We start from the raw sequence: 14,123 nt of genomic DNA on the forward strand, positions 1-14,123 counted from the left end.
AAGAAACAAATTGGTCAACAATTTGGCCAAAAGACCTCCATGAGGACAAAACAAAACTGTCAAATTATTTTTAATTTATTTTCAAGTGCACTTTAAACTAATTTTGTATTGTGAATGTTACCATGCAATAGTTGCATTTGTTTATAACTTCTGCAACATTTAAGTCTATATTAGTATGTATTACTAGGTATGTTGTGAATTGTTGTAAATTTGTCTTTCTGTTTAGAGTGTACAAGAGAAGACTATTATGTTGCTGCTAAGGTTTTAAACATATTTTTTTGTAGTAAATGCATCATTTTTAAATAAGAAGACCATTATTAATATTAAATTGCAATCAAAGCAAACTACCTACTTAGAGCAAAACTACAAATACATCTGGTATTGAATATAGTTAATTAAGTAAAAATTAGAATGCATTATTTCTTCATTTGGATATACTTGCTGTTATCAGTATTTTCAGTTATAATTCCAATAATATATCACAAGGTTTGGCCAGCTTAGAATACTTAGGTTAGTCATAAATACATATATTATGCTAAAAATGTAAAACAATCTCAGTAATAAAAAATAATATTAAAAAGTAATCAAATTAGGTACATTAAACATTCTAACCAGTACTTACTGTTAATGAAATAACAGAGTGTACCTTACTTATGGAACATTCAAACACTACCTGTTGACTTCATGTACTGTCACAAATTTAATGTCCGTTGAAAAATGTGACATCAATATAATTACATATAAGCAAAACTTTATACAATCCTCCTTAAACATGTCTTGTGACCGAAAATAAATTACTATTACATACTAATGTTTAAGTGTGGAGCCAAGTAACAGGACATTATCAAAAGTACAGCATAAAACTAATGTTTATGAAGATACAAAATAAAAAATTAAATGAATAACTGACTCATACATTAAATAGCTAGAATATTGGTTCTGTAAGAAAAATATAACAATGATGCAAATAAAACAATGTTAAACATACTATGAAGAGTGACTAACAACTCCAATTTTAACTAATCTCTGTCACTTAACAAACACCATACAGCAGGAAACAGGAAGCAATAAATAGTCATTCTGCTAATGATCTACTGAACAAATATTACTGATAAGATTTTGAATTGTTACAGAAGTAGTACTAGTTTCTCATTATAGTTTACTTGACAGATCTATAATGTTACTAATAATACTTTAAATGACTATAAAATTTTCATTCAACTCCTCATCTTACAAGTCTTAAGAAGATTTTATAATACTGGTGATGCTCTATGCTGTATACAATCCACTTAAGAAACATGTAATTGACTAGTAATGCTCAAGATTAAAGTAAATAAGTAATTTTATTTACAGATTACTGAAACAGACTAATATACTATTGCATCAGATAATTTCCTTAATTGATATTAAAAATTCTTTCTGAATGCAACCTACTGATTAAGTACAAAATTATAGTGTTAATTCTCTTTACTTATGAAGTTTAGTTCTGTTTAAAGGTAGCAAACAATTGACTGGTAATGTTGTAAATTGTTATAAAAGTACCATTCTGTAGAGAAGTGTATACTGTTATAGATAATGCAAATAAAATAAGATTTTTATAAAAAAAATTTTAATTTTTTGTGGTAATTCTGTATGGAATTTTATAGCATGGATTACACAACATTACCATTAACAACATCAGTTTTATGTATTAACATAAGGTGCCAACTGGTACAAAAGAAACCAGACTATTTATTACTGAACAACTACAGCTTCATTGTTTTATCCTTAATCATGTTAAGATCAAACTTTAAGGGGCTGTCTTTATCAGTAATTGCATGGAATGTTGGTAACCTGAACCTTGTTTTCACACACATTAATCAATGTGATTCTAAAAGTTGACCTGTTCTCTTGCTGAATATCATTTAGTAGTAACCAGATAAACTTATTCTGACAACAACAAAAAACTGCATATTCAAACAGTGTAGCAGGGTCCTACAAAGACTTTACCTGATCTTCTGTAAGTTTCAGATCTTTGTCAAGAAGGTATCTCAGCAGATTTCTGTAATATCCAGTAGACTGGGTATCTTGCTTCTTTTTAAGGAATATGAGAAACATTATGTAAGTATCTAAGCTTGATTACCAAATAATTAAGCATACATCTGCTTCTCTGACATGTTGCACTTGATAGTTTTTATCTAAGGCATGCTTCAAGGAAAAATTTACAAATGAGACTAAATCTATATAATGAAATGTCAAAATATTTAAACTTTTAACACAAACTACTCATAAAATTAATTATTTGCATCAACTTGCTCATAAACATTTAAAAATATATAACTAGTCACTTCATCATATTAGTTAATCACCTATAGTGTAAAATAACATTTTACACATTTTTGTGAACTATGCTTTCATATAATAATTTAGATGTTTCATATTCTTTGATATTACTAGTGATGATGAGTGACATTTAAAAATTTCCTTTATGACTCATTTTATCTTGAGACTTGGGAAAAAATATTGTAATAATATAAAAACACCAAAGAATCAAGTAGTGAGTCTATTAGTTGACTAGATACAAGTGTAAATTAAACAAGAAATAACTGTTTAGTGTTATTTGTTAGTTAGACCTATTGCTCAATGAGCTTGTACTTTGAGCACACATCTTTATATTGAATGCAAAGTTCAGTCTGCATTCTATTTTTACCTAAGTAATCCCATTTCTGACATCAATATTGTTAGTGTCTATTATTTAGGAGGATTTTCTTGATAATTCAATAAAAATAATGCAAAGTCCAGTCCACTTAACAGAAAAGAAAGTATTGTATATCATCTACCCCATTTTCTACATGGTGAGATAGAACATTTGCTGGAAATAGTGACAGTGTTAAGAAGAAGAAAAAACATAAAAAAACAAAGTATAAAATAAGATATAGAAAAAAAGTTATAACAAATTAAAAGACCAAAAAGAAATTTACAGAAAATTAAAAAATATCAAGACAAAAAGACAGAAAATTAAAATATGATCAACATGTAAGACACTGGAATTTAATGTGCATAAGGATTAAAACAGCAATGCTGAAATAGTACAAATAGATATCAATGAAGTAGAAAGGGAAGTACAGATAGATTATAACAGCAAAATTGATGAAGCTAGAACAGAAAAATTACAGCACTAAGATCAAAGAAGCAATAGGGCATGTATAGAAGTATACCAACTCTACGTTAAGATATCTAGAAATTTAATTGGCAAATGCAAGGATCAAAACCAGGCACAGCATTTTCTGCACCCAACAAAAAATTCCAACCTTAAACAGTGGGAAATATGGAATAGGAGAAACCATTTGGTAATTAAAGGTTGTGTACATATGTAGACTAGTTTCAAGTATTTTGAAAGAGAACTAAAGCATCTTCAGGAAATACTAAACATGGAAAATTAGTTCAAAGAACACAATACTGCCAACAAACCATAAAACAAAAGAATAACTAAAAACTATATAGAGTATTTAAAAAGAGCAAGGATAAAAACAAAGGTATAAAAGGCATATACTAATTGAATTAATGGTACCCGTTTTAGCATTTGTAGATGACGAAATTACAATAACTTTTCCAAATCTTTCCTTAGCCTCAAAATCTAAATTTCCAACACCTTTACTTAATAACGAGTCACATTTTATTTGGAAATTTAATATTTCCCTTACCTGAAAATTTATTTCCAGTAGATACTCACTTCCACACATAAAATAGCTTCATTCCTCATATGTCTGCCTATTAGATTTGCATGCCACTAGCCTTGAGCTAATTCCCTTATAAAAATCATGTGTTTAACATCAACTGTGCTTGTGCACAATGACATCATGCAATGATTGCCCTCCACCAATAGAAGGGTGACACAACCTTCCTTTGCTGCAACTCCCCTTAAATACTTGTGTTTGAAATAACTTTATTTTTAGACAAGGCAAAAAGAAAATGCACCGGAAGTGGGGAGGAAGGGTGGGAATGTGTGATGAGGTGAGTATCTATCAAAAATACATTTTCAGAATAGCTAAAGTCCCACATTGAAGTGGCAGAAAGACCAGTGCAAAATATTAAACATAGATAAGCTCCCTTCAGAAAGCATCCAAAGGGAAAGCCCGTGGAGTGTGACACCCAATGGCAGGGGCTCTATAGGGGCACACACATTGGAGACCACCAAAGTATAACTCCTCGCTCAGAAGGATACAAAGAGAAAGGCAAAAGATCCCCAACTGTTGCAGAGATGGGTGGAATTACATCATGACAAACCGAGCACCTGCACACATGTGGTCGATGAGCCAAGAAGTGTAGTGCGGTTAGGACACAATCAGACTATATAGTGTGTGCTCACCTCAATTCAACTGGACAGATTTTCACTGCATGAATAGGGCAAACTAACTGTTTGAGGGGTGACTCACACTACACAAACAGTGTCACCACCACTCTACTTCCCACCAGTACATGATAAGAAACTCTCCAATGTCCACCACCCGAGCAGCTAGGAAATGGTAAATGGCAAGTTTCCCATGATCCATTTGAAGTAGGGGGAGAACATGACAAGGGGGGGATGATCCGGAGAGGTGCTCAGATCCCCACCAGACGCCTGCCAGAAAGGTCTTACTGGAGACAGTACAATGGATGACCACCAAACCCTATTTTTAAAAGTGGGCAAACAGAAGCCATAGAAATGGACAGACACTTCCCTGGTGCTGGCTTTTCCCATGATAGTCCATGGAATGGTATGGTTTGGATCAGGCAATTGAGCAGTGTGTATACCACGAAGAGACCTCTAGCGGTTTTGCAGCTCACCCCATTTCAACAGTGAGCACTGGTAGTGCTATTGTAAATTGGCTTGAGTGCTTCACATTACTCCTGGTCCAATGCAGATTTTGAGAAATGAGATACAAGAGAATGATGCAGTTGAAGAGTCCAATGTGAAAGAATAATCAACCTCCTGAGCAGCTGAAGTGTAAGGAAGAAAGGTCCAGTCTGGATAAAAGAGGAAGTCCGGTGAAAGAGAATATGGGAATCAATGATGGCACAAACATCCAAACAACAGTAGCCATAGACAAGGAGAAGAAGAAATTATGTTTTCAGAGAAAGATAGAATAATGTACATGAAATCAATGGCTTGAAGAGAGCCTGTGGAATAGTGCATAAACCACATAAAAGTCCCAGTAAGGTATGGGAGTAGGATGAGAGGGTTGGTGAAGAAAGAAGGATTGAAACAAAGTGGAGAGGATAGGAGAAGAAAAAACAGACAGCAATGGGAAAGGTAAAATGTACGAGATAAATCTGCCCCAAAACCAGCAATAGGGTGAACAGGCAATCCATGGTTGAACCGTGTGAAAAATGCTGAAAGGTGGGCCATGGTAGGATGACCCAGAGTAAGGGAGAGGCAGATGGACCAACATCGAAAAGCCCAACACTTCAGTTGATAGACAAACAGAACTGAATGATGACTGGAATGGGACAAGAAAAATGTTACATGATTGGATAATCCAGCCCCGTGTTTAATGAAGTGGACAAATCCTACACTTGAATAGGAAGGAACAACACACCTGGGAAAGATATAGAGACATGATAGGAACAAGAGAATGGGAATGGATCAGAGGGAGGTCTGGATGCCAACTGATGGAGCAGAGGAAATCAGGACTGTGCCAGCCAAATAGGCTCCATCAACAGAACCAAACAAGGAGTGTCAAGTATCAAAGCAAGGACACAAGGGAACAGAAAAGGAGGGGGATATGCATATAGAAAAAGGTGAGACCAGTTCTGGCTGAAAGCATTGGTCAACAGGGTTGAAGGATGAGGAACTGGATATCAAAAGAGGGGAAATATGGTGTTGAAAGTGGGGAAGGCATCAAAGAAATGTGTGCCCAAGGGAAAGCAAACCCAATGAAAACCTCAAGGGTAGAGAGACCACTCCATGGTTAGCACCCTGTTTGGCTGAGAGAGGCTGTCAAGTTCAGAACTCAAGGTACATCACTAGCCATGAGACAAACCCAATGGGAATAAGCCAAAAATAGCAGGTCCAACACAAGAAAGCAAAAAGCAAAATTGTAGAAGTGATCACGACCAACCAATTCACAAGAAAAAGGGAGGAAGTGCTTGACAAATCGTGAGAAGTTAAAGGATGTTAACATGCAGTAAGTGTTCAAAATCATGTAGTTGTTCAGAGATGCCCCTCAGCTTGACAGAAAGACATCTGTAAAGAGACGGAGATGCAGTTGGGGTGGCAAAGGAACACCTGCTGTGGTGTTGACATTGTCAAGCCACCAAGACAAATCCTCAAGAATAGGGGAAGGGACAAAGGATCAAGAGAAAGGTTCCATTGGTACCACAATTTCAACTGGAAGAAGCATAGTTGTGTGCAACATGAATGAATGAATGGTACAAGGGAAGCCAGAGTTCTCAAAAGCAAAAAACTTTGAGTACATGGTGTAAAATAGAAACACAAATCATGGTAACAAGACATTCTATCGTTTGTAAGTGAGATGAAGAACACACTAAATGTACCAAATATAGGGTTAGCATGAGAAAAGACATTGAAGACTTGACAAACTAGCCCAGCCAAGCAGCTTCCTGCAGAATAATGCAGGTGTGAGAGAAAAAATCCTCTCAAAAAGAGGCAAGGGGATGACAATCATCCATGTAATAATGGAGCCACAGCTCAGCTCCAATCTATGAACAAAGCAAGCAAATGCCCCATGACTCAAATAAAAACATATCGAGCAGATTCAATGCCAAAAGGAAGAGCACAGAAGTGGAAGACCTGTTCACAATGAATGAAACAAAGAAAACATCTAGAGGATTAGGAGAATGGAATCTGTAAAACGATGTCTGAAGTGTAGACCTGGGTCATCCACAGTCTGGGTGAAAGTAAACCCTTCATATGGAACCATGGGATGATATGAAAGCAACTGAGATGACAGGTTGATAACCAGATGCCTGTCTGCAATTTGCTTGGGGACAACAAAAAAACGAGATTAATAACCAGGTGCACATGTAGGGGGGAATTCTCTGTCGATGGCATTCGTGACCAAGAGTCCTGAGAATAGATCACATCCTCAAGACACTGAAGATAAAGGGGAACAGAGGGAGGAGAAAAGGGTAAAGTGAAGTGGAAAGATAGGCCATGGATGATAACACGAATAATTCACCATTGGAAAAATAGAGATCAAAGGTTGGTGAAGAGAGGCAGATGGGCAGCCCTGACGGGGTAGCCATTGATGATATGAGCTGCAACTCTGACACTGGGGAGTGGGAGGATGAGAAGCTGAAATGGAAGGGTGAGACGTGGATCCAGCAAGCTTAGGAATAATAACAGAATGGTTGAGAAAAACAAGAAACCATAGTAGACAATTAGGACTGATGTTGAAGTTCATTTTCCAGCAGGATTATGATCCCAAGCATATAGCAAATGTGGTGAAAAAATATCTTGACATTCTCCAGTGTTTTCAAGTATGAGCCTTATAGCTTATATTTCTATAATATTGGGTTCAATCCCCATACTGGACATAAAGAAGACTGCAACCTTGTGCTAAAACAACAAACATTTTGATGGTAAAAGGCTGTTGAAATACTTACAACCACGGCTTGGCCTGCACAAAAAAAAAGGTTCCAGTAGGAGCATTGAGACTGTATGGGCCAATGTAAAAACTCTATGTTAAAGCAAAGGGCTCACATAGAAATACTAGTGCATTTTGCTACTTTTTAATTTATATATTCTGTAGTAGTTTTTTATCACTAACAAATTCAACATCTAGTTGCCATTATTTAATACTCTTATATGTGAATCTCTTGTGTGTTTCCATAATTACTGCTATTACTGTATATAAAGCCACATATTATCAACTTGAAAGAAAAAAGATACTAAGACTAAAAAAAAATATTACGAAATACTCATTTTATCTCATCTTACACCTTATGCAAAATTATTACTAGGGTAAAAAATCACTACTAAAATGAATCAAGAGAAAACTTTAGTTTACAGTACAGAAGAGAAATGTAGAAAACAATACAGCTAAGAAACTCAGTCCACTTATATATGTAGATAAAAGAAAATGACAGAGACACAGCAAAAATTTTTAAACAGAAACTTCAGTCCCAAGTAAAGAATAAAATAGTTATCAGACTGACATTATGTCAGGTTAATGATCAAGGATGCAAACAACATATAAGAAAAAAAATGAGTGCTACTTCAACTAATAATTGCAGACCTTAAGTAGAATAAACAAAATAAAAAAATGAAAAAACAACCGAGACTCATAAATTCTTCAATGATCCAATATATCATTTTTTTGGTACAATATTCTTATTATTCTTTAATTATTGTGTTTAAAAATATTAAATTATTTTACATCAAACAAGAATACATTTAAAAATATGTATGACATATGCATCTTTACAGTGTTTCCTACTAACTGAGACTTAGTTACACATTTAATACCATTATACAGATCAATGTATAGTCATCTGAGTAGAGCTATCGTTGATTAAACCATACCATGAGTCTTAAACCAAGGAAATTGCTTTATCTAATGCAGATGATAGCAAATTAATCACTGGCTATATAAACTTCTATCTAGTGACCCTCAAATGAACAAAAATAACTACAACTGTTATCTGAGGAAGTACCATTCCCAGTATATTCTTTGTAGTGAATATGCAGGAGTATTATTTCTAGAAATTAAATCTGGTGCTTCTAAGTAAAATTATCCAACCTGCCATATCAACTAACCTGATACTTAATACTGTCAGTGTTCTCTGTTTCTCTTGAATTATCCAAATAACCATTTTCAATTGAACCATTTTGTGAAAGGGATCTTTTATAATCTTGTCCCATATAAGATGGAACATACTCGTTTTTAATTTCTAAAACTTCTTGGTCTTTTTGTCTGGGTTGCTCTTCTTCAACAATGTGATTAAGACTCACATCTGATATGACTTCTACTAAACCAAGAGTGCTGGGATATATGACTCCTGTTTCTCCATGAGAACTAATAGTAGTTGTCACAATGTTGTTACAATTAGAAGTACTGCTTCCTGTTGAAAAGCCACTGCTCATGATTGATGTTAATGATTTATCAGAAGGTAAGTCTTCACCTGAAGTAAGACTTTTCAAGCTGATTGGAGTTTGGAGCATATTAGTTGTTTGGTTACAAGAGTAAATAGCTGGCTCTTTAGAAACTGGGATCTCAGGTACTGTGGGAATGTGATAACTCATGACATTGTCCATATACCTCTTTGTAGTTGGGATCACATTTACTGCTGAATTGTTAGAAACAGTTGTGGTCATCACTGGTCTGTTATAAGTAGGAATCATATTCACTGTTGAAATGTGAGAGTTGGTAGTTGTTAGTACTGGCTTGTTAGAAGTCAGAACATCAAGAGCTTTGTTGTCTCCTAATGGAAAATAATTTGTTTGGGGTTGAATATTTCCATCTATAATAGTGTTATTCATCTGTGTCTTGGTAAATGGTGGGGGTGTTGTAATTAATGGCATACTGTTCACCATTTTAGACTGATCATTTCTAGCAGCCAATTCTGTTAAAAGGTTTTTTGGTTGTTTGTCATTATTCTTTAAAGCTTTCTCATAACAAATGTGAATGGTGTTTTGATCTTCTGTTATATCATTTGCTTCATTAAATTCTTCATGTAAATGCCAGAGCTTACAGTTAGGTATATTTGTGATTTCTTTATGACCAACAGATTTATCTGTTTGATTGTGGTGTATGTTGCAAAAAGGATCTTTGGTTTCATAATTTCTGTTGATCCAGATCTTCCTACAAAACAGTAAAGGTTAGCTTTAAGACTTCAAGTTTTGTTCTTGGTTTTAAGAAATATAAATAAACAGATATTATTTAAGTTTTATTTTGTATCTATTATGTTCCTTTCTTGGAACAAATAGAGCATTTCTTACATTGGTGCTTGCTTTTTATCTAAATCTTAAAATAAAATAGAGATTTTATCACAATAAATGCAATAAAAGTTAGTGAGCTAATTTCTAATATACTATCTCCAAATCACTGTTACTCCTAAATCAATTTAGAAAACGACATAATTATTTAAGGTTAGCAAATTAAGAAAAAAAATATCAATATGACAACCCACACAAAAACTTTATATATATATATAAATATATTAATTAGCATCACCTTTTTTAAACTACTTCTACATTAAATGAACTCCATTCAGTCAACTTGAAGTCAAATATTAATGAACAAGTATGTAATTAATAAAGCAATGTTTTGAAAAATGACAACAGATTTCAACAGTAACATTCTTCTATAAGAATTTTTCTTAAGGTGAATGAAAGAGATAACTTAATGAAAATTTTCAATTTAAAGTAGTTAGGAATGAAACAAAAAATTATTTGATCTTTATAATGTTTCTACAAACTTTTATTAGAGTTACTAACACATGTGAAGCATTGTGGTATTTTGAGGTATTTTTTTTTATTTACAATGCTTCAAGAAAATAGAAATATATGCCTTGCATGGCATGTATAGTCCATTATGATGAAATATTGTGCCAGAATTAGCTAATGCTTTGGAATGCATTGATGATGCTAGACCAAGAAAGAAAGTATGTTAAGTGTAAACTAAGGCTGTATCAAAGTCGGTGGTGAGAAATAGAAGATTATATTATTCTGAGACTGATACTGAAATGGCAGAGAAAAGATCATGAGAATGTTTATGCAAATTTTGTTTGAGACTGGACTCAAGAATCATATCAAGAGACTGTTGCCAGCCTAGCAGAGAAAACATTATGAGAGTTGTATATATTAACTTGGATAAAACTTCCAAATAAGGGGTTAGTTAGAACTTTTGAAGTAATATTGATATCTAGAAAATGAGGGTAGATACATGTAAGAAGGCAGCTGAATTATTGTCTTCTACTATGGTCAATCATCAAAAGGTTTTTTTTTTTTGGTTCTGAGAAATATGATGAAATGTGAAAAATCGTCCAATTTAGTAGCAGGTCTACTTGTGGGTGGACATGCAAGTTATTTGGGAAGTTGAAGGAATATCAAGGAGAAATGGTATAAGAACAGGGGTGGTCTTAGTCATTCTGGAGCCCCAGGCAGAATTCAGTAAATAAGGCCCCATAATCATAAGAAAACTCAGTAATCAAACTTTAAATGTAGAACATATGATCTGAAATGAAAAACAAATTAATTGATACATTAATCGTAAACTTACTGGAAGAAATCATAGTGAAAACACATACTACATTCACAGAAGTAGATTAAAAGACATAGCATTGGGGACCCTAGTATGTGTGGGGCCCTGGGTAATTGCTCAGTTTGCCCAATAGGTAAGACTGCCATGTATAAGAACCCCCTGTTTTTGGTCCAAAAGTTATTTGGAAGTCAAGTTTTGAGCTGCCATAGAAAATTGCTGCCAGTTGAACAGTCGATTGATTTCAAAGAGTTCTTGGGCCAGAAAGAGTCTGCGAGCAAAATTAGAGCCAGTTGAGTCAAAAAATTAGCCAGAAATCAAGTTTTGAGCTGCCAAAGAGAATTGCTGCCAGTCTCCTAAGACTTCTGTAACAGAAACCTAAGAGCCAGAGTTCTGCCACAAGTCAGGAATTGAGTTTTGCTGCCAAAGAGATGATGTATGGAACAACCATACCAGTGTCTCCCCTGCAAAGTCCAGAGAGTATGTCTCACTCGAGCTTCACATAAGTAATCAATGCTACCTCTCTTGGATAGAAAAATGTAACTAGAAGTTGATGTGAAACATATAGTAACTCAGAAGTATCGTTAGTTGAGTCTAGATTAGCAACATTTGAACAGAGTGTTACTGAAGTGAATAGGAGATTTTAAAGTATTGTAAGTATATTCAGAAATTGTTATATTAAACATTGAAGTGTATTCTGAACCTCAGTCTCAGAGTCAATTCTTTATTCTAACTGTAAACTTCCTCGAGTTAGTGACTTGTGTGCTCCACTCACAATTGCATTTCTCAACCAAATATAAATTAGTTGTGACTGGAAGTAAAGTCGAAGCTCCAATGACCAGCCCACACGGTCTGCCTGTTATACATGGAATATTATGGTCGACCCACCTAATGGTGTATATGTTTAAAAAAAAACTGGATGGCCAAAGTTACCCTACCTACCTCACAACTTTGGCCACATATCTATGACCTCTCTGTGGCAACAGTTATATGGATAATGGAGAACTTTGGCTATTCCAAGTGTTTCTAAAAAGTTATAAAATGCATAAAACATGCACATTTCAATAAGAATACCAGTGTAATATGATTTTAATAATGAGTGTGTACTAATTGAGTCAAGTGTAATAACCAATAAACATTTAAGTAGAATATGCATAAATTCTGCATGAATATCAAAAATAAAAAAACATATGAAACAGCGTATTTGATCTTTATCCACTGTGTCTGCAACCAAAGGGAACACAAATATTTTGTCAGAGCCTCAGTGCCTTTGTATAAATATCTACACTCATTTCCATCTACTTTCTCAACATAGTGTTTCTTAATTTTTGCCATTTGATACTCTTCCAGAATGTAATCACCTTCTTCAACACTTGTTTCTGTTAATGGATCAGGGTTTTCTGTGCCTATATGCTCTAAGTCTGAATCAAAACTGAGGTTAGAACTGATATCATTGCTGCTATCATCAGAGCTGGAATTGCCTGAGATGGAATCTCTGAGTTACTGTCTGAGCTTGATTTTGATCCATTTTGATCAGATTCATCCACTGTACCAGTAGGCACTGGTTGTGGTACATCTGTTGCTTGATCAATTGAGACACTTTTCTCTGGTTCCACTGCAAGTTTTTTCTGCACTTTTGAGGTAGAGGATCTTTTTCTTCTCCATATTGCATTGCTTTCAGGTGCTCATAAAATATATCTGAGACCATGGATGGGTCTGCTTTGTTTTATACTCCTGTTTGTGAGCCTGCTGATAGCAGTCGACTGAGGACTTCATTCTCATTCAGTGGCCAATGTTATCAGGATCATGATTCCCACATTGGATGGTGACTTTGGCCATTTCAAAAAATGGATTACAGAAAAATATTTCATTAATACTGAATATTCAGTCAGATCCCCATTATTACATATTTGCAAATCATGGTAATATTACCTGTTTGCAAATAAGTACCCCAATGAGAAGTTTGACAAGAACTTTTTCACACTCAAAATTCTGATCCAATCTGGCTGCCAGTACCCCCACAATGAATAAAAATAATTTTGTATATAATACTTCTGTGTTTGAAGAAATAAATTCCTTTCACTGTGAATAAAAAAATTTATGGAAATATTAATTTTCAAGTATGATGTAAGAGATCATATCTTAGTTTTTTTTGTTTGGCCAAAGTTAGCATCTGTGACCAAATTTACCAGGTTTTCTGGTAATGATAACAGAGAAGTTATATAATTTTGTGATTTCTAGGGCATTTAAAATGAAATATTCATTCAATTAATCTCACTATCAAAGAGATTTAAAGAAAATCTCAGATATTTATGAAAATTACCACTGTATAATGAGACATTGACACTGATAAGGTTGGTTGGTTGGTTGTTTTGAATTTCGTGCGAAGCTACACAAGGGCTGTCTGCACTAGCCGTCCCTAATTTAGCAGTGTAAGACTAGAGGGAAGGCAGCTAGTCATCACCACCCACCACCAACTCTCTTACCAATGAATTGTGGGATTGACCATCACATTATAATGCCCTCACAGCTGAAAGGGCGAGCATGTTTGGTGTGACAAGAATTCGAACCTGCGACCCGCAGATTGCGAGTAGAGTGCCCTAATCACCTGGCCATGCTGAGCTGATCCTGATAAGAGCCAAAGTAAATGAATAGACTTAGTGTTTATTTTTCTAAATACTTTGGCAGGGCTCTGTTCCAAACAAATCTTACTGTCTCTTCAAAACACCTGCTCCCAATATTTAATGTCCCATCAAACTCCAAAGTTACTATCATAAATTTAAAAAATTGTTGTTTTATATATTTCAAGTTATTACTTGCTTATTTACTATCTACTACTGCTTTAACCTGAATAAATATTTAATTAGGGTAGCATAAAAAAATGACAAAAAATATAAAAGCTAACAAAATGTATAAGTTGAGACAACTATTATGATTAGA

General features: G+C 34.4%; 1 protein-coding gene across 5 annotated transcripts in view; it reads right to left on the reverse strand.

Annotated features, from left to right (window-relative positions):
• Window positions 1–14,123, reverse strand: part of LOC106457259 — a 45,690-nt gene that overhangs the window by 12,788 nt on the left and 18,779 nt on the right. For all 5 annotated transcript variants that reach the window (XR_002610113.1, XM_022383099.1, XM_022383098.1 and 2 more), the window contains exons 7-8: window positions 8,741–9,785; window positions 1,990–2,073 (exon numbers count right to left, since the gene is read on the reverse strand). Coding sequence is in view for 4 of the 5 variants with exons in the window: in XM_022383099.1 (XP_022238807.1) it covers window positions 1,990–2,073; window positions 8,741–9,785 (1,129 nt within the window). In the remaining variant the exon portion in view is untranslated. The remainder of the gene's footprint in view (window positions 1–1,989; window positions 2,074–8,740; window positions 9,786–14,123) is intronic.

This window comes from Limulus polyphemus, unplaced genomic scaffold, assembly GCF_000517525.1.
Source record: "Limulus polyphemus unplaced genomic scaffold, Limulus_polyphemus-2.1.2 Scaffold308, whole genome shotgun sequence".
In the NCBI taxonomy this organism is placed as follows: Eukaryota; Metazoa; Arthropoda; class Merostomata; order Xiphosura; family Limulidae; genus Limulus; species Limulus polyphemus.